This window comes from Rana temporaria, chromosome 5, assembly GCF_905171775.1.
Source record: "Rana temporaria chromosome 5, aRanTem1.1, whole genome shotgun sequence".
Classification (NCBI taxonomy): domain Eukaryota; kingdom Metazoa; phylum Chordata; class Amphibia; order Anura; family Ranidae; genus Rana; species Rana temporaria.
In genome coordinates, this window is record NC_053493.1 from 265,801,399 (window position 1) to 265,822,912 (window position 21,514).

The 21,514-nt window shown below is 42.7% G+C and overlaps 1 protein-coding gene across 4 annotated transcripts in view; it reads right to left on the minus strand.

Annotated features, from left to right (window-relative positions):
• RIPOR2 (RHO family interacting cell polarization regulator 2) overlaps positions 1-21,514 on the minus strand; it is a 231,532-nt gene that overhangs the window by 101,603 nt on the left and 108,415 nt on the right. For 3 of the 4 annotated variants that reach the window (XM_040353814.1, XM_040353811.1, XM_040353812.1), the window contains exons 9-13: positions 16,381-16,424; positions 10,904-11,029; positions 8,923-9,071; positions 5,919-6,048; positions 3,458-3,604 (exon numbers count right to left, since the gene is read on the minus strand). In XM_040353814.1, the coding sequence (XP_040209748.1) occupies positions 3,458-3,604; positions 5,919-6,048; positions 8,923-9,071; positions 10,904-11,029; positions 16,381-16,424 (596 nt within the window). The remainder of the gene's footprint in view (positions 1-3,457; positions 3,605-5,918; positions 6,049-8,922; positions 9,072-10,903; positions 11,030-16,380; positions 16,425-21,514) is intronic. The other variant, XM_040353813.1, reaches the window with a different exon arrangement.

Consider the following 21,514-nt stretch of genomic DNA (forward strand, 5'->3'; position numbering starts at 1 on the left):
ACTCTTATTAGACACAGCACATAAGAGGATCTCTCAAAATAAAATGAATATTCCCCTCAGACCACTGTCACTAGAACTGTTTTCTCGATTGTAAGATTGATCCTCACTTTTCGAATTTCTTATCACTTTTTCTTTTCCGGAGACAGTGGTCCCCAGAACAAAAAGGAAAGGATGAATTTCCCTAGCTACATGTACGATGAAAAGAAAAATGCTTTAAAAAGAAGTGCAGGAATAAGGTTGTGAATCTTTCGCTATTTGAGTTCCATAGATCTGAAGCCAAATAGGATTTGTCAAGCCCACTGGCTCCGGGGTTAGCAAGCTCTCAAAAGCCAGGGAACCCACAAGGATGCCCTAGATGGAGTCTGAATCTAGAAAATATAATAAAAGTGCAACACCAATGCTCAATTTTGAATACTCAAAAACACTTGGAATGGTTCAAATTCTTTCAGATTGGGAGCGTCAATAGCTGGCAATATCAGCGCACATCATGAACAATGGTATCACCAGCTCTTAAAGGAATTACCAGCTGTTTTGGAACAAATCTAAATTCAAATAGGAATCTTTATTTTAACCACATGACTGTCCTTTCAAAAAAAACTGCTAAAGTTTTTTCAAATTATTCTTATGCCGCGTACACACGATCATTTTTCGGGTTCTAAAAAATGAAGTTTTTCAGGCTCTAGAAAAAACAAAGTTTTTTTCAACTTGATCAATAAAACGGCCCTGCCTACACACGATCGTGAAAAAAAAAAAATCTAGCAAAGCGCGGTGACGTACAACACGTACGACGGCACTATAAAGGGGAAGTTCCATTCGGATGGCGCCACCTTTGGGGCTGCTTTAGCTGATTTTGTGTTAGTAAAAGACAATTCACGCTTTTCTGTCTGTTAGAGCGCGATGAATGTGCTTACTCCATTACAAACGGTAGTTTTACCAGAACGAGCGCTCCCGTCTCATAACTTGCTTCTGAGCATGCGCGGATTTTTCACGTCGTTAAAGCCCACACGATCATTTTTTACAACCCGAAAAACGACAACGATAAAAACGTAGTTAAAAAATAGAGCATGTTAGAATTTTTTTTTGCCCATTTTTTAGAACCAAAAAAATGCTCTGAAGCCTACACACGATCGTTTTTAATGACATAAAAAAAAAAGTAATTTTTTAGAACCCGAAAAATTATCGTGTGTACGCGGCATTACACTGGTTAGTTGTGTCATTTGAGCATCATGTGCCTAGATACACCCATTGGCAAAAAGAAAAATGTGACCATAATCTTTTTGGTATAAGAAATACTATAAGAGCGTGTACAGTATCTCACAAAAGTGAGTACACTCCTCGCATTTTCGTAAATATTTTATTATAGCTTTTCATGCGACAACACTAAAGAAATTACACTTTGCTACAATGTAAGGTAGTGAGTGCGCAGCTTGTATAACAGTGTAAATTTAATGCCCCCTCAAAATAACTCCACACACAAAGGCGAGTACATCCCTAAATGTCCAAATTGACCCCCAAAGTGTCAATATTTTGTGTGCCCACCATTTTTTTTCAGCACTGACTTAACCCTCTCCGGCATGGAGTTCACCAGGTTGTCACTGGAGTCCTCTTCCACTCCAAGACGACATCACGGAGCTGGTGGATGTTTGAGACCTTGCGCTCCTCCACCTTCCGTTTGAGGATGCCCCACAAATGCTCAAAAGGGTTTAGGTCAGTGGTCTTGGAGATATGTTTGGGTCGTTCTCATGTTGAAATACTGCCCTGCGGGCCAGTCTCCAAAGCATAGATCTTCAGACTACGGCCCTCCAGTTGTTCAGGAACTGCAATTCCCATCATGCCTAGTCATGTCTGTGAATGTCAGTGTGTTACAATGCCTCATGGGATGTGCAGTTCTACAACAGCTGGAGGGCCGTAGTTTGAGTATCCCTGCTCCAAATAGAGGGTATCATGCTCTGCTTCAGTGTGTCACAGTACATGTTGGCATTCATAGTTCCCTAAAATGAACTGTAGCTCCCCAGTGCCGGCAGCACTCATGCAGCCCCAGACCATGACACTCCCACCATGACTGTAGGCAAGACACACTTGTCTTTGTACTCCTCACCTGGTTACCACCACACATGCTTGATACCAAATAATTTTATCTTGGTCTCATGAGACCACGGAACATGGTTCCAGTAATCTATGTCCTTTGTCTGCTTGTCTTCAGCAAACTGTTCACAGGCTTTCTTGTGCATCATCTTTATAAGAGGCTTCCTTCTGGGACGACAGCCATGCAGACCAATTTGAAGTGTGCGGTGTATTGTATAAGCACTGACAGGCTGACCCCCACCCCTTCAACCTCTGCAGCAATGCTGACAGCACTCATAAGGCTATTTCCCAAAGACAACCTCTGGATATAATGCTGAGGACGTGCACTCAACTTCTTTGGTCGACCATGGCAAGCCTGTTCTGAGTGGAACCTGTCCTGTTAAACAGCTGTATGGTCTTGGCCACCATGCTGCAGCTCAGTTTCCGAGTCTTGGTAATCTTATAGCCTAGGACATCTTTATGTAGAGCAACAGTTGTTTTTTTTCCGATGCTCAGTTTTTTGCCATGAGGTGCCATGTTGAACTTCCAGTGACCAGTATGAGAGAGTGAGAGCGATCACACCAAATTTAACACACCTGCTCCCCATTCACACCTGAGACCTTGTAACACCAACATGTCGCACGACACCGCGGGGAGGGAAAATGGCTATTTGGGCCCAATTTGGACATTTTCACTCAATTTGGGTGTACTCACTTTTGTTGCCAGCGGTTTAGACATTAATGGCTGTGTGTTGAGTTATTTCGAGGGGACAGCAAATTTACACTTATACAAGCTGAACACTCACTACTTTACATTGTAGAAACGTGTAATTTCTTCAGTGTTGTCACATTAAAAAATATAATAACATTTTCACAAAAATGTGCGGGGTGTACTCACTTTTGTGAGATACTGTACATGCTTCCAACATTTGATTATTTAAAACCAAGATAGGCTATATATGCAAAGCAAGATTATTTGGGTGTTAAAAACTAAGTCCTGCTAGGCCATGGGCCTGAAGTTGCAATTGTCTGCAATAATAACTTTGGTTCATGGAAAAAAAAAAAAAACACTATTGGTTCACGGAAGCCAATCAGATTATTGCGTTCAGGCTCCAACTGTTATTCTTCACTTCAATCTTAAATCTATTTAGTTGCTTTGGGGAAGCAGTTGTTATTTCAAACACTTTGATAAGTGAAGCTAAACTAAATGAATTTTGACCATCTGCTCAGGGATATACCAACAATAAAATTTCCGGCTTTACTAATTAAAAAACAAAAAAGAATAGCATCCATAAAGCATGACATTACCAGTAAGATGAATAAAGGATGAAATGCATGCATGGAAGGTCAACCAAAACTCAAAGAACACACAGATCTGCCTGATTGCAACTCACATAACGCTCTCTGCCTGATCTAGGCCTCAGCCTGAGAGAGGGCAGGTCACTAAAAGAGCGACTGCGTCGGAGCTTGTCAAAGAAAGTCTCCTGCAGCGCATCCATAATTGACGCTCGCAGCCTGTCTTGTGGTGGGTTCAGCCATTTCTTCAGTGGGTTGAAAGCAAATGGAACGTTAGTAAACAAACAATGTAACTACTCGGTTTCTATGACAGGTTTTCCAAAAAAAAAAAGTAGGCTTAAAATCCATTGCATCACAGAAAAGTTTATGTTGCCAATCCTCCAAGCGCTCCCATCCAATGCTGGAATCAAGCGCTGGCACAGAGTCCATGACTCCTCAACAGTATTCATTACAATCAGGGCCGCCATCAGGGGGGGTACAGCCGATACAACTGTAAGGGGCCCGAGCATCTGGGGGGCCCAACCAGGCTTGGAGAAGGCAGGAGACGGTGAAGGGGAGCCGTATTGTGCAATGCAGAAATCATTTTAGAAGCGTCTGCTCTCTGTGGCATTGAGCTCAGACATCAAGCTCTTTACTGCCACCTCTGGCTACTATTCGCATGTGCACCCCTCGTGTGTGCTGTGTTATATAGTGTGATCGGCTGCAGCCCCTCTTTGTCTCAGCGACATGTCGGCTTTGTGGAAACAGGAGCTGGGACCAGGTAAGAAGATCTCCTTTACAAGAAGGGGCTGTGCAGGAAAGGGAGGAGGGCTGTTTCTGTACAGGGAGGGGCCAGAGCTTTGTGTGTTTACAGATATTTATATGTAGGGAGCTGACATGTATACAGGTGTGAGGGGGGGCCCAACATGTATACAGGTGTGAGGGGGGGCCCAACATGTATACAGGTGTGAGGGGGGGGCCCAACATGTATACAGGTGTGAAGGGGGGGTCCAACATGTATACAGGTGTGAGGGGGGGCCCAACATGTATACAGGATTGGGGGGGCTGAGTGTGTATAGGTGTGAGAAGGGGGGCTGAGTGCGTATTCAGTGGGATGGCCCATGGGCAGGCCCTGGGGAATGTTGGTGATCAGGCTCGGGGGGGAGGGGGCAGGGGACAAAGCTGTGTAAGGGGCCCATAAATTTCTGATGGCTGCCCTGATTACAATCCAATATAAAAAGGCAGCACACCGATAATGTCTTCATAGGCAAAACTTTAATCATTCAACAAGCTTTAGCACATCCTGCTACCAACACCACAACTCTGACATGTTTCACCCAGCGGGCTTAATCCCCATGGTCATTAATGACATCATTGGTGACTTCATCGGTGTGCTGCTTTTTCTTAATTTTAAAGCAGTGTTTCTCAACTCCAGTCCTCAAGGCGCCCCAAAGTTTTGATCATCCTGTGCCTTCAGTAAAACTATTTGGGGGAAGAGCCCAGCTTTTATTTTGTCTCTAGCCTAAAAAGAAGCACTACAGCAAAGGAGGTCAGCCCTGTTTTATAGATATAACATGTTTAAAATGGACCTTGGAGTAAAATAGAAGGTCTGCTTATTGGGCTCTGTACTACTACTCATAACTGCAAAGAAAAAAAAAAAAAAAAAAGAAGATTATATACTTACCTCACCCCCAAGAATATGACATCACCATCCTGTCATGAGATCCCGGGGAACGCAGAGCAGTCCAAATTGTGTGAAAATAAAAAAAAGACACTCTAGGCCACATCCTTTTGTGAGATTTGGACTGCTCTGCATTCCACAGAATCTCACTAGAAGGGGCATACCATCACTCTAGCCTAGGTTAGGTGCTGTGGTCAGAAGTTGGGGTAAAGGAAGTATATAGTGTAATCTAACTTCTTTCTTATTAGATACATTTATGTATTATCATGATTTATTTAAAAAAATGTACAGGGGGGGGGGGACCCAATTTTACTGCAAGATCCATTTTAAAATAAAACATTATCTGCAGTACAGGGTAAAACTTATTAGCAACATCCCATTGTAGCTGCTACAGTGGGGCAGTACATGGATGCTGGCTAAAATTACCAAACTGACTAGGACAACCTACTTCCAACAGCTGGTGGAAATTGCCTTAGGCACGTTTAGGATGTCCAAACGTGCCAATTTCCAATTCATTTCAACCACCGGGTATAGTACATGTGATCACATATAATCGTCAGAAACAAAGCAAATAAATCACCAATAAGTTCAACATACGATCAGAATTTTGTCAATTGTAAAGTCTGGGCAATAAACCGATATGTTTAAAACAGTTTACTGGAAAATCAAATTGAGAATGTAAAAAAACGATTGCCATTTCATAGAAAGTGAGGCAGTTTCAATCCGATCTTCTTGCTTTGCAATTTTGACAAAAAATAAATAAAAAATGTTATTCAAAATTTGATCTCTAACAAAATTTCCACACACATTGGCCAGCTTTGGACTGGAGTTTTAGAGAAGTAACTTTCATAGATACAAACAAGAACTCTATAGGAGTTTTTGATAATGGAGTAACTTACAAAGAAGGAATGGTCTTTAAATGTAGGGGTCTCTGGTGTGCCTTGGCTGTATATGGAGACTCTTCGCTGAACGACAGATGCTTTGTTTACATTGCCTGTAGAAGGTGTCAGGTCTTCTGTATCGAATGGGCTGGAAGGCACACAGAAATAAATAAATAAAAGTTTTAGCTTGAGTTGAAATGTTTTACATTTCCATGTATTCTTATATTATTCAACTAGCATTACCAATCAAACTCATTGGTAGAATGGAAAATTAACTTGTTTATTTAGGTACTAGTAGAACCTCCTAATTGGCAAAATCTTAGAACTAGAGCAGTGGCTCCTATACATTTTTGGGATGTCAATTATTGCATTTCAGAGCACTTTAATAGAACTGAATTGCTCGCTCTCGCCAATTTGATATAGGTTACTTATAAGTTCCATAGAACTACCCAAACTATTTCCCATAGACAAAAGGGACAAAGGGTAAACTTTTTGAAACAGGTGTGCAGTCTTAAGCCTCGTACAGATGACCGGTTTTCCCGGCAGGAAAACTGCCAGGAGAGCATTTGGCTGGGAATCCCGGCCGTGTGTATGCTCCCTAGCAGTTTTCCCGTCAGGAAAACAGCTGGGAATCCCGACGGGAAAATAGAGAACCTGCTCTCTATTTTCCCATCGAGATTCCCGGCAGAGTGTTTCCTGCTGAGAAAACCGGTCGTCTGTGTGCTTACCTGCAGGGTAGAAAAACCGTGCATGCTCAATAACACGTTGATGCATGCGCGGTAGCATACGTTAGTCTGGGGTGTAGCAAGATGGCGGCAACGGAATCGAATGTGATGAGACACCGGCTCGTCGTAGTCGATGACGTCACCGCGTTCTTGCCATTCAAAAGAACGGCAGGTTTTTGTGTGGCCGTGTGTATACACAGCTTTTCAGGGCAAGCCTGCCAGGAATCCCGTCGAGAAAACCAACGTTTTTTCTCCCCCGACGGGATTTACAGTCGTGTGTACAGGGCTTTATGGTTAGAGAAAACAAACCTCCACCTTAACCATAAAACGTGGTGCAAAGAATATAAAAATAGTAGGGCTACTTTACTGCCTGGGGACCTGTACAGCTCATGATCACTGAGGGACTGGGCCGGGCTTACCAGTGGGCTTGACTGGGCTCAAGCTCATTTACGTAAAAAAAAAAAAAAGTCATTTAATTTTTAATTTAAAGTGTGTTGATTGGTCCATCATTTTTACTTGTTCTAGGGACATTGATAATTTTTGTCCAAGTAGACAAGTGTCTATCTTTTATTATTACCCTTGTGAAGCTATTTTTGCAATATTATGCCCGGTGTCTGTCCTATTGCTGGATATGGCATGTTAATTTGGCTCCAATTGCTGGATTTTCCCTTTGAATACATTGCACTTTGACTTGTCTCAGTGTTTTTTTTGTGCCCCTTCAGGACAGCGCTATGTTTACTATTGATGACTACGCGTCATTATACGACGCGGTCTCAATGACGTCATTACACCTGGTCATTCTTCTGCGCATGTGCGGGCATCCGAATGACACTATTTATAGCTGCAGCGACTACCGATGGACAGACGTGACGGCTCGTACGGCGGAATTATATGATGCCTCTCCATCTGACAGGTACAGCGGAAGCTCTTTCCTTGTCAGGCTCTTTGTGGTGATATTGGGTTATTTATCCCCATACACACATTCATTTTATGCCTTTTGCTTCCCTAGGCATACCCCTTTGAAGTGGGAGAATACATAGCTTGTGTATTGTATCATTTTGTTCTATTTAAAGTAATGTATAGAAGGTAGGGCCCGAAACGGACTCAAGCCCAGGGGCCCCCACCACCCTAAGTCCTGCCCAGCTGAGGGACCATCAAATTCTAATGTTCACTTGGATAACTCTGAAGCACCATGTCAGGACTTTGAAAAAAAAAATGGGTTTTGCAATGTGGTAGGATCCCAAATACAGAAGTAAATAGAGGTCAATAGAGGAGCTCAGAAGGAAAGTTATTTTAAATTAGTTTAAACTCTGGTAACAGCTTATTTAAATATACTTGCAGATTCTTTGCTGAACCTTTCACCCTCGTACACACAATCGGATTTTCAGACAACAAATGTGTGATGGCAGGGTTTTGTCTAAAAATCCGACCGTTGGTATGCTCCATCGGACAGTAGTTGTTGAATTTTTCTCACAACAAATGTTTTATAGCATACTTTACAATTTTTTCTTCAACAAATGTGTGCTGTCGGATTATCCATCAGAAAAAAATCAAAATTACAAACACACATGCTCCGAGCCAATGCTAACCATAAGGCAACATTAGCAGAAGTTGCCCAAAGGGCGGAGCTAAAGAGCTGAGTAGTTTTGTGTATGTTGGCTGAAAAAGTTCTGCTGTCTGTATGCATACCAAGTTCACAGCCAACAGCCTCTGCACAAAATTCCACGGATTTGTCCGATGGAAATCCGATCGTGTGTACGAGGCTTTAGGTGCCAAAGCAACAGGTTCACTTCAGAAGCTGGCCCCCATTATCATTGAAGGTGGAAAAAAAAATCCCACATTTTGGGTTGTACCCAGAAAAGTAATAAAGAGGAAATCTTCAAATGGTTCTGGTAACTTGGGGGTCCCCAAATGAATTCCCTTAATTTGCAGAGTTTTCCTCTCGCTTTCTGTTTGGATGTGGGACAGGAAGTGAAGGGAAAGCGCCACAATGGGACACAGATGGTGGGGGGGAAAAAAAAAGGTTTTGCCTATATTTCGACTTTAACCCGCAAGTCAAAATTACTTTGCCATACAAATATATGGATAAGTGTTGCACCAGGCTGGGAAGATTCTAACAAAAAAAAAAAAAAAAGCAGAATATGACAACATTACAGAGGTCAAGGAAGCCATAGTCTTAACTAATCCCTTTAAGACTAATGGAATTATTTGCTCTAAGGCAAATAGTTTTCTGCCTGGGGAACCCAAGCACAACTAGGAATAAATGACAACCAGGTTCCTGGGTCAGTGTTGCTTACCACCATGTCACTTCAAGGTTAAGCTTTATTGTGCCAAGGTCATTTATGTCAACAGCAACAGCTTGAGGACGTGCAGCAAATAAATCCTTCGTTTCACAGGTAACACTTCCCACCAGGATATGAGTTGCTATTCCTTTAAGCTCTGTCACCTAAGGAAAGAAATACATTTATAAAAACAGTTTTGCTATACAGGGAGTGCAGAATTATTAGGCAAATGAGTATTTTGACCACATCATCCTCTTTATGCATGTTGTCTTACTCCAAGCTGTATAGGCTCGAAAGCCTACTACCAATTAAGCATATTAGGTGATGTGCATCTCTGTAATGGGAAGGTGTGTGGTCCAATGACATCAACACCCTATATCAGGTGTGCATAATTATTAGGCAAATGAGTATTTTGACCACATCATCCTCTTTATGCATGTTGTCTTACTCCAAGCTGTATAGGCTCGAAAGCCTACTACCAATTAAGCATATTAGGTGATGTGCATCTTTGTAATGGGAAGGTGTGTGGTCCAATAACATCAACACTCTATATCAGGTGTGCATAATTATTAGGCAACTTCCTTTCCTTTGGCAAAATGGGTCAAAAGAAGGACTTGACAGGCTCAGAAAAGTCAAAAATAGTGAGATATCTTGCAGAGGGATGCAGCACTCTTAAAATCGCAAAGCTTCTGAAGCGTGATCATCGAACAATCAAGCGTTTCATTCAAAATAGTCAACAGGGTCGCAAGAAGCGTGTGGAAAAACCAAGGTGCAAAATAACTGCCCATGAACTGAGAAAAGTCAAGCGTGCAGCTGCCAAGATGCCACTTGCCACCAGTTTGGCCATATTTCAGAGCTGCAACATCACTGGAGTGCCCAAAAGCACAAGGTGTGCAATACTCAGAGACATGGCCAAGGTAAGAAAGGCTGAAAGACGACGACCACTGAACAAGACACACACGCTGAAACGTCAAGACTGGGCCAAGAAATATCTCAAGACTGATTTTTCTAAGGTTTTATGGACTGCTGAAATGAGAGTGAGTCTTGATGGGCCAGATGGATGGGCCCGTGGCTGGATTGGTAAAGGGCAGAGAGCTCCAGTCCGACTCAGACGCCAGCAAGGTGGAGGTGGAGTACTGGTTTGGGCTGGTATCATCAAAGATGAGCTTGTGGGGCCTTTTCGGGTTGAGGATGGAGTCAAGCTCAACTCCCAGTCCTACTGCCAGTTTCTGGAAGAGACCTTCTTCAAGCAGTGGTACAGGAAGAAGTCACCATCCTTCAAGAAAAACATGATTTTCATGCAGGACAATGCTCCATCACACGCGTCCAAGTACTCCACAGCGTGGCTGGCAAGAAAGGGTATAAAAGAAGAAAAACTAATGACATGGCCTCCTTGTTCACCTGATCTGAACCCCATTGAGAACCTGTGGTCCATCATCAAATGTGAGATTTACAAGGAGGGAAAACAGTACACCTCTCTGAACAGTGTCTGGGAGGCTGCGGTTGCTGCTGCACGCAATGTTGATGGTGAACAGATCAAAACACTGACAGAATCCATGGATGGCAGGCTTTTGAGTGTCCTTGCAAAGAAAGGTGGCTATATTGGTCACTGATTTGTTTTTGTTTTGTTTTTGAATGTCAGAAATGTATATGTGTGAATGTTGAGATGTTATATTGGTTTCACTGGTAAAAATAAATAATTGAAATGGGTATATATTTGTTTTTTGTTAAGTTGCCTAATAATTATGCACAGTAATAGTCACCTGCACACACAGATATCCCCCTAAAATAGCTAAAACTAAAAACAAACTAAAAACTACTTCCAAAAATATTCAGCTTTGATATTAATGAGTTTTTTGGGTTCATTGAGAACATGGTTGTTGTTCAATAATAAAATTAATCCTCAAAAATACAACTTGCCTAATAATTCTGCACTCCCTGTACAAAAAAAACGCACAAATTTTGCAAGATTGTGAACCAACTGACAGACCAATACCTTTATTGATATTAAACTGTTAATCAGCGGAAGAAAAAACATTTCTTCTCCGTCCCAGCTCTGTTTGCCATTAACCTCAATTTTGCCTTTTAGTTTCCACCTCTGACGCCCATATCTCATGAATATCTGGAAACAGGAGAGGTTTTAGAATTATTCTATTAACTGTAGACTGAAAGACTTCTCTGAAAAAGAATGAAAGACATACAATACAAAGAGCAATAGCTTGAATTTATAGGAAAAAATGTGGCTAGCTAAACACCACTTTGAAATATTTGGAAAACAGATGAGATTTCATGTCTTTGTTTCACTGAAGAACATACAAAGCATTATCGCATCAGCACTCCTATTAGAGCTGCACGATTCTGGGCTAAATGAGAATCACAATTTTTTTGCTTAGAATAAAGATCACGATTCTTGCGGTGTAAAATCTTTCACATTATACAAAAATAATTTGGGCCAACTTTACTGGTTAATTATTATTTTTTTTTTTAATTCATTCAAATATTTTTTTCCCCAAAAATTGCATTTGAAAGACCGCTTATATTCTCTAGGGTCTCTGATAAAAAAAAATTATATATATATATATATATATATATATATATATATATATATATATATATATATATATATATATATATATATATATATATATATATATATATATATATATATATATATTATATAATATATGTTTGGGGCTCCCAAGTCATTTAGCAAAAAATAATATTTTTTTTTAACTTAAACACTAAGGCCCCATACACACAGCCGAGAAACTCGACGGGCACATAGTTTTGCTCGTCGAATTCCTTGTTCGGCTGTCAGAAAACTCATCGAGCCAAATGTTCCCATTGCCCAACAAGGAAATAGAGAACATGCTCTCTTTTTGGCTCGACGAGTTTCCCAACGGGTTTCTCGGCGAAAAGTGTACACACGACCGGTTTTCTCGGCAGAATAAGTCTCCCATCGAGTTTCTTGCTGAATTCTGCTGAGAAAACCGGTCGTGTGTACGGGGCCTAAGGCCCGGATTCACAAAGCACTTGCGCCGACGTATCTCAAGATACGCCGACGCAAGTACAAATGTGCGCCGTCGTATCTATGCGCCGACCCACATACTAAGATACGCCTAAAAATAGGCTTCCTACGACCGATGTAACTTGCCTACGCCGTCGTATCGTGGGCGCATATTTACATTGGGCGCATTTGCCGCTCCCATTGATTTTCTATGCACATATGCAAATGAGGGCTATACGCCGATTCACAAACGTACTTGCGCCCGGCGCATAATATACGCGGTTTGCGGAAGTCGTACGTCTGGTGTAAAGTTATTCCCCATATATGAGGCGCAACCCATGCAAAGGTATGGACCAGGGAACACAAGCCGTCATATCTTTTGTCGTTTTTACGTTGTACGTGAATATGACTAGGCTTAGGTTACGTTCACGTCGTAGGCAGCGATCCGTCGTATCTTAGGGAGTAGTTCCGACGTGACGGGACGGCGCATGCGCCGTTGGTATTCGTATGTTTATGGTGCTCGGCCCATCATTTGCATGGCTCACGCCCACTTCCACTTACGACGACTTGCGCCTAAGAAACCCAGCGCAGATTTGGTGGCAAGTGCTTTGTGAATTCGGTGCTTGCCTCTCTGCGCTGCGTCGGCGTAGCGTGAAGAAGATGCGCTACGGCGGCATTAATATGCTCCAATTTGTCTGTGAATCCGGACCTAAACCTTTTTCTGACATTTGTGGTTTTCAAGTGGTTAAACTTTTCTAATTTATATACAGAAGTCTATTCCTTTGATGTAAAAGACAAATTGATACAATGTTTAGACTTAACATTCCACTGATAAAGAAGGTTGTAAAACTTGGCAGACTGCCTGGACTTTTGGCAGAGATAATTATCTCTGCATAGAAAAGATCTGGAAATACTAAAAAAAAATCTTGATAAGAGCCGATTCACACACAGGCGGCACAACTTTGGGGGCGACTCGGCAAGGCGATCTCAAGACGACTTGAGAGGCAACTTGCAAAATGCCTTCTGTATTGAAGTCAATTCAAGTCGCCCCGAGTGGTCCCCAAAGTCGTACAGGAACCTTTTTCTAAGTCAGAGCGACTTGCGTCGCTCCTATTAGAACGGTTCCATAGAATAGAGCGGGCTGTGACTTGTCAGGCGGCTGAGTCGCCTGACGGGTCGCCCTTGTGTGAACCGGCTCTAACGATTCTTGACGATTAATCGTGCAGCTCTAGCTCCTATTTACATTTATTTGCAGAGGCATACATGTTTCTCATATCACTGAAATGTCAATAATATTCTCGAACACTTATTTCATGGAAAACATGTAAATACTTTTAAAGTGTTGCCTATGGCAAGTCAAATTTACATAATTTGTCAAAATTGCGTGGCGTGGGCAGTTTTAAAGCCCAAATTTTTGGTATCCATTTACTCTGCGTAATATGTTTGGGGGTTCTAACAAATTTTCTAGCAAAAAATACAGTTTCCATGTAAACAAAAGCATCAGAAAAAAGCCTGGAGCTAAAGTGGTTGAACAGTGTTCTTTTAGACCTCAGTGATTGTAGACTTTAGTTTACAATTATAAAGGGATGCGTCTCTCTCTACTGGAGATTGGAGGAAAAAACAACAAGAGCATCTTTTTGGACCCAACAGCTAAAGCCACAAGACAAACAGAGTGAGTGAACTCAGCTTAAAGGAAGTCAAGTGGCTCTTAAACAATACAAATACTTGTGGTTTCTTTATTTCTAGGATAGAAGCGAACCCTAGAAGTCCGGCAATGCGGACCTGTGACACCTTCTGAGCAGAGTGTCCAGAACGGACAGCGCCCAGAGGCGATTCAGTTCGCATGTGTTGCGCTATATACGTTTTTCACTCACTCAGAACACAAAAGGCATAAGCAGAATGAAGAGACGTTTCTATGGGCTTGCTTATTCAGATTTTCAAGGAAGCTATAAACATTTCAAGAACCTTACAAGATTGTTGACTGTTCTTGTGGGACGGTTTTTATATCTATAGGTACAGAAAGACTATAGTAGACCCTCCTGGCCATCTATTTTCATGAGATCTATGGTCAATTTTTCCTGTTCACAGAAACATCAGAAAACAACCAGGTTCTAGGTGCAAATACTATGGAACAAAAATTTTTTTTTTATATTTATTTTATGCCCACTTGCTGACTGCGCACTGTACATCTACTGCAACAGTGCGGAATCACGCATTTCCACTTGACCTCTGGAAGATTTACCCTCTTCGTGACCAGGCCATTTTTTGCTATACGGCAACGCGTTACTTTAACTGACTATTGCGCGGTCATGCAACACTGTACATAACTGAAATTTATGTCCTTTTCCCCCCACAAATAGAGCTTTATTTTGGTGGTATTTGATCACCACTGGGTTTATTTTTTGCTATATAAATGAAAAAAGACCATCAACTTTGAAATAAAAATTAAATAGTTTTTATATATATATATATATATATATATATATATATATATATATATATATATATATATATATATATATATATTTTGCTATAAAACATATCCAATATAAAAAAAAAAAAAAAACGAATTTCTTCATAAATTTAGGCCAATATGTATTCTGCTACATATTTTTGGTAAACAAATCTCAATAAGTGTATATTGATTGGTTTGCGTAAAAGTTTTAGGGCCAGATCCACAGACGAAGTACACCGACGTATCTACTGATACGCCGGCGTACTTTCAAATTTCCTGCGTCGTATCTTTAGTTTGAATCCTCAAACCAAGATACGAAGGCATCTGGGTAAGATCCGACAGGCGTACGGCTTCGTACGCCTTCGGATCTTAGATGCAATACTTCAGCGCCCGCTGGGTGGAGTTCGCGTTGTTTTCCGCGTCGGGTATGCAAATTGGCGATTTACAACGATCCACGAACGTACGCGCGGCCGTCGCATTTTCTAACGTCGTCTGTAGTCGGCTTTTTCCGGCATATAGTTAAAGCTGGTATTTTGCGGCGTATAGATAGACTTGCCATGTTAAGTATGGCCGTCGTTCCCGCGTCAAAATTTTATTTTTATTTATTTTTTGCGCAAGTCGTCCGTGAATAGGGATGGACGTAACTCACGTCTAAGTAAAAAAAATGACGTCCTAGCGACGTCATTTAGCGCAATGCACAGCAGGAAATTTCAGGACGACTCATGCGCAGTTCATTCGGCGCGGGGACGCGCTTCATTTAAATGAAACCCGCCCCCAACCCGCCCAATTTGAAATCCGCCGCCAGAAATACACTACGCCGCCGTAACTTACGGCGCAAATTCGCTGAGGATTCGAATATACGCCAGGTAAGGTACGGCGGCGTAGTGTATCTCTGATACGCTGTGCCGATCAAAATGTATGTGGATCTGGCCCATAGTGTCTACAAACTATGGAATACATACTTGCATTTTTATTTATTTTATACTAGTAATGGTGGAAATCGGTAAATTATAGCAGGGACTGATATTGCAGCAGACAGTCTGACCTTTTGTGCCGAATCAGTGCTAAAAATTTGCACGGTCACTATACTAATGACACTGGCTGGGAAGGGGGTTAAACGCAATCAAAGGGTTAAATCTGTGCCTAACCAATGTTTAGGTGTACACACAGTGGTGTTTTTACTAAGGGATGTGCTGAATTTTTTCCCTGCTAAGCAGGGAATGAAAACAAGATCCCCAGTAAAAGCAGCACACACACACACACACACACACACTGGTTAAGCACATATTTAACCCCTAGATGTTAACCCCTTCCTTCCCACTGTCATTAGTACAGTGACCATGCTTATTATTAGCACTGATCACTGTAATAATGGCAATATCAGTGGCAGTTAGCTCCCACAAAGTGTTAGTGTCAGATTGCATGTCGCCCTGCTATAAGTCGCCGATCACCGCCATTACTAATATATATATTTATATTATATAAAAAAAAAACATAGCTTGTAAATGCTTTAACTTTCATGAAAACCAACTGATTTACACACAAAGAAATGTAGCAAAATACATTTTGGCCAAAATCTATTGAGTGAGTTTTTTTTTTTTAATGGCATAGATTTTATAGCAGAAAGTGAAAAATAGTTTTTCCCCAAAATTGTTGGTTTAGTTTGTTTAACGAAAAAACCCAGAGGTGATAAAATACCACCAAAAGAAAGCTCTGTGTGAAAAAAAATTATATAAATTTTGTTTGCATGACCGCACAATTGTTAGTTAAAATAGCACAGCAAAATATGGCCTCGTCATGAAGGGGGTAAAACCTTCCGGAGCTGAAGTGGATACCAATGCAAAAAAAAAAAAAAAAAAAAGGAAGGAAGGACTAAAAAAAAAAAAAAAAAAAAAAAAAGAATGATTGGTAAGCTGAAATCTATTACAGTTATGGTTTTGGGTTCAGGTCACTAAAATAATTATTTGTAAGATAATGCAGGTTTTAACTCCTTGTGTAAACATGTTCCCACCTCATATTGGTCTCCTGGACATAAACGGGCAAAGCCAGCTAGACCTGTAGATGAAAAATATCATGTTATTATTCCAAAAATGCAAGTTTGCAGGCATAAAGAAAGGAGAGATACTAGAGTGCCACAGATAACTTATGCACTGGAGTAAATCTTGCTGAATTGATTTAGTTTCCATACTGGGTGAATTATCGAAGTAAAAAGAATACAGTACAAAGCAATCCATTTTGATTGGAAAGGGTTTTGACCAACATAAAAACTGTTAATGACTAATGAAAATATGTTCACTGCAAGTTTTTGATAGTTTCAAAAAAAAAAAAAACTGAAAATTTTCCTTGGACAGTCTGAATTACGACTTTTTTCTAACCAAAGCGTATCTACCAATGCACGTTTCTTTCATCACATAAAATCATCATGAAGAGAAAAGCACCTTCGCCTAATTCACAAGTGTAATGAAGAAAATGTAAAGTGATGCCAACTCTAGGTTCACTCTTGTGCGGGTCAAGAACCCATACATAAACCCCTACGTAATTGCACACATTGCCAATTTTTAATGGCACACTCACATATCGGACTGCTATACCCGAGCAAATACAAGCCGCATGCCCTGCCTGTACAAGTGTGAACATGGGCTAAACTGTGGTTTAAAATAAAAAAATAAAAATACAAATTATATTCATATATACACATTCTTAATTCTAAATTATGTATTCTATTGCTCTCAGCCTTCTCCAAATTCTTTTTTTTAAACTGTAATCCAACTCTCTGTGAGAACGCTCGTTCTTGATGGTTGCACTGTATGTAGGAACACAGTCACCCTCTCTTGCTTGCTCTGAAAATGGACTAGTAACTATGGGCCAGATCCACAAACGAGATACGATGGCGTATCTACTGATACGCCGTTGTATCTCTGTTTCTAACTATGCGACTGATTCATAGAATCAGTTACGCATAGCTAGCCCTAAGATCCGACAGGTGTAATTGAATTACACTGTCGGATCTTAAGGATGCAATTCTAGGCCGGCCGCTAGGTGGCGAGGCCATTGCGGCCGGCGTAGAATATGCAAATGAAGACTTACGGCGATCCCCGAACGGCCCATCGATCTAAATCTACGTAGTTTCCATCGGGTTACGCCGCGTAAAACTAGGGCTGAGCCCTAGTTCTCCTAAGCCATGTTAAGTATGGCCGTCGTTCCCGCGTCAAAATTTAAACATCAACGTCATTTGCGTAAGACGTCCGTGAATGGCACTGGACGCCATTTACGTTAACGTCTAAGCAAATGACGTCGGTGCGACGTCAGTTAGCGCAATGCACGTCGGGTAATTTACCCGACGGAGCATGCGCAGTACGTCCGGCGCGGGAGCGCGCCTAATTTAAAAATGGGACTCGCCCCATTCGATTGGGCCCGCCTTGCGCCGGACGGATTTAAGTTACACCGCTGCAAATTTCCAGGTAAGTGCTTTGTGGATCGGGCACTAACTTGGAAAAATTGCGGCGGGGTAACTTAAATCGGGAAAGTTAAGTTGCGCCCGGTCTACGTGGATCTGGCCCTATATTTGCAGTGTGCATAGAACAATGCTTCTGAAGTAAGGGGAAAAAGGAGAGGCTTGGGATCTCACATTAGGAGTCAGAAAAAAGAGATTTTTAATACAGCTTACCTGTAAAATCTTTTTCTTGGAGTACATCACGGGACACAGAGCGGCATTCATTACTATATGGGTTATATGGAGTACCTTCAGGTGTAGACACTGGCAATCTTCAAACAGGAAATGCCCCTCCCTATATAACCCCCTCCCATAGGAGGAGTACCTCAGTTTTGTAGCAAGCAGTATGCCTCCCAAAATGGTCCTCAAAAGAGGGGTGGGAGCTCTGTGTCCCGTGATGTACTCCAAGAAAAAGATTTTACAGGTAAGCTGTATTAAAAATCTCTTTTTCTTTATCGTTACATCACGGGACACAGAGCGGCATTCATTACTATATGGGATGTCCCAAAGCAATGCTTACAATGAGGGGAGGGAGAACATCTCCAAGACAAAAGGATTTAATTTAGAGATATACTCAAATCATAATAAATCCAACTTATTTGAGAAAAATAATCTTAAATTTTAAATTTAACTCAAAAAAAGAGGAGCCCCCGGAATCCGAGGGTCTCAAACTGCAGCCTGCAGCACTGCCTGCCCGAAGGCAGTATCAGTATTCCTTCTTACGTCCAACTTGTAGAATTTTGTAAACGTGTGGACAGAAGACCAGGTTGCCGCCTTGCAAACTTGAGCCATAGAGATCTGGTGGTGTGCTGCCCAGGAGGCGCCCATGGCTCTAGTAGAATGAGCCTTTAATGATACTGGAGGAGGCAACCCTTTCAAGCCGTAGGCCTGAGTGATTAATTGCTTAATCCACCTAGAAATGGTGGACTTTGCAGCTGCCTGCCCCTTCTTGGGCCCATCCGGTAGAATGAACAGCACATCTGTCTTCCGGATCTTCTTTGTAGCTTTAAGATAGGCCTTCATGGCCCTGACAATATCCAAGGTATGCAGCAACCCTTCCTTTCTGGAAGTAGGTTTAGGGAAGAAGGATGGTAATACCAAATCCTGGTTCAAATGAAAACTGGATATGACCTTCGGAAGGAAGGAAGGATGAGGGCGGAGAACGACCCTGTCCTTATGAAAAACAAGATATGGTTCCTTACAGGATAAGGCTGCCAGCTCCGAAACTCTTCTTGCGGAAACTATGGCAACCAAAAATACTAACTTCCTTGTCAGTAGAACCAAAGGAATATCAGCCAACGGCTCAAACGGTTGTTTCTGTAAACTTGACAGAACAAGATTTAAATCCCACGGACAAAGCGGGGATTTAACTGGAGGTCTAATACGTAAGACCCCTTGAAGGAAGGTTTTAACCAGCGAGTGGGTGGCCAGCGGCCGCTGAAACCACACTGACAGAGCAGAAATCTGTCCTTTGATTGTGCTTAATGCCAATCCTTTATCCACTCCTAGCTGGAGAAAACTTAATACTCTATCGATGGTAAATTTGCGAGAAAGCCATCGCTTGGACTCACACCAGCCTACATAGGCCTTCCAGACCCTGTAATAAATCACCCTAGAGACCGGTTTCCTGGCTCTGATTAGGGTAGAGATTACTTTCTGAGACAGACCTCTACCCCTGAGAATCAGGGATTCAGCTTCCAGGCCGTCAAATTTAGATGCCGTAAGGCAGGGTGGAGGATCGGACCTTGCGATAGCAGGTCTGGCCGTAGAGGAAGAGTCCAAGGGTCTCCCACTACCATCCTTAAGATTAGTGAGTACCATGCCCTTCTGGGCCATGCTGGAGCTACCAGGATGACTGGTATGTGCTCCACCCGGATCCTGCGCAGCAGGCGGGGTAGTAACTGGAGCGGGGGAAACGCATAAAGAAGTTTGAACTGATGCCAAGGGCAAACCAACGCATCGGTTCCGCAGGCCATCGGATCCCTTGAGCGGGACATGAACCTGTCTAGTTTCTTGTTGAGTCTCGATGCCATGATATCCACGTCCGGCACTCCCCATCTTTGGCAGAGTGCTTGAAAGACTTGTGGATGCAGAGACCATTCCCCCGGCCATAGAGTCTGGCGGCTTAAGAAGTCCGCCTGAAAGTTGTCCACTCCGGGAATGAATATTGCCGATATGCAGGGCACATGAGCCTCTGCCCATAGGAGAATCAAGCTCACTTCTCTCTGAGTGGCCTGACTCCTGGTCCCCCCTTGGTGATTTATGTATGCCACTGCCGTGGCATTGTCTGATTGAATTCTCACCGGGAGCCCCTGCAATTTCGACGTCCAAGCCCTGAGGGCTAGTCGAACAGCTCTGAGCTCCAAGATGTTGATGGGTAAAAGCTTCTCTGGCTTTGTCCAAATACCTTGGCGAGTGGAACCATCCACAATCGCTCCCCAGCCCGTCAGGCTGGCGTCTGTGGTCACTATCTTCCAAGCCACTGGGCTGAAAGACCTCCCCTTCAGTAGATTCTGAGGGTCTAACCACCAACACAGACTTTGTCGGACTCTTGATGAGAGAGGCAACGGGATATCCAAGGCCTGTGGCCTTCTGCTCCATGCTGACAGGATGGCTGCCTGCAGGATGCGAGTGTGGCTCTGGGCGTATGGCACCGCCTCGAAAGTAGCCACCATCTTGCCTAGTAATCTCATACATAGGCGAATAGTCGGTTCTTTCTTGCTTAGAACCAGTAGGATTAATTCCTTGATGGCTTTGACCTTCCTCAGAGGTAGGAACACCCCTTGTTGTTCTGTGTCTAATCTCATGCCGAGATATTCCAACTGCCTTGTGGGCTGGAATGCTGACTTCTCTCGATTTAGGACCCAGCCGAACCTCTCGAGGTATTGGACCGTGAGGGCCACTGCTCGTTCCAAGCCGGGAGACGAGTGGTCTATGACTAGGAGGTCGTCCAGGTATGCTAGGATCGTGACCCCTTGGATCCTTAGCTTGGCTAGGATTGGAGCTAGAACCTTCGTGAACACCCGGGGGGCCGTAGCCAACCCAAAGGGAAGTGTCACGAATTGGAAATGACGCGAAGCCACCATAAAGCGTAGATATCTTTGATGTGGCTGATAAATTGGAACATGAAGGTAGGCATCCTTTATGTCTATGGACGCCATGAAGTCGTCCTTTTGGAGTGTGGCAGCTGCTGACCGCACGGATTCCATCCGAAATGAGCGGATTTTTAAGTATGCATTTACCATCTTTAGGTCCAAAATTGGCCTGACATCTCCATTGGGCTTTGGGATGATGAATAGGTTGGAGTAGAAACCCAGCCCCTGTTCCAGGACTGGTACCTCCACTATCACTTCCTGGGAAAGTAGATGATCTAGAGCCGACTTTAATGCGGCTCCTTTCTCCAGATCGTTTGGAATCCTCGACTCCTGGAAATGAGGAGGAGGAAACCTTAGGAATTCTAGCTTGTAGCCTGTGGCCACGGAAGACCGTACCCACTCGTCGGGAATGCTGGCTTCCTAAATCTCCGAAAAGAGTCGCAGCCTTCCCCCCACCTTCGTGGGTGGGGGCGCCCCTTCATGAGGTAGACTTGGGGGCTGGTTTTGCCGGCTTGCGAAACCACTGCCTCTTGCCCCTAACAGCCTGTCCTCTTGAT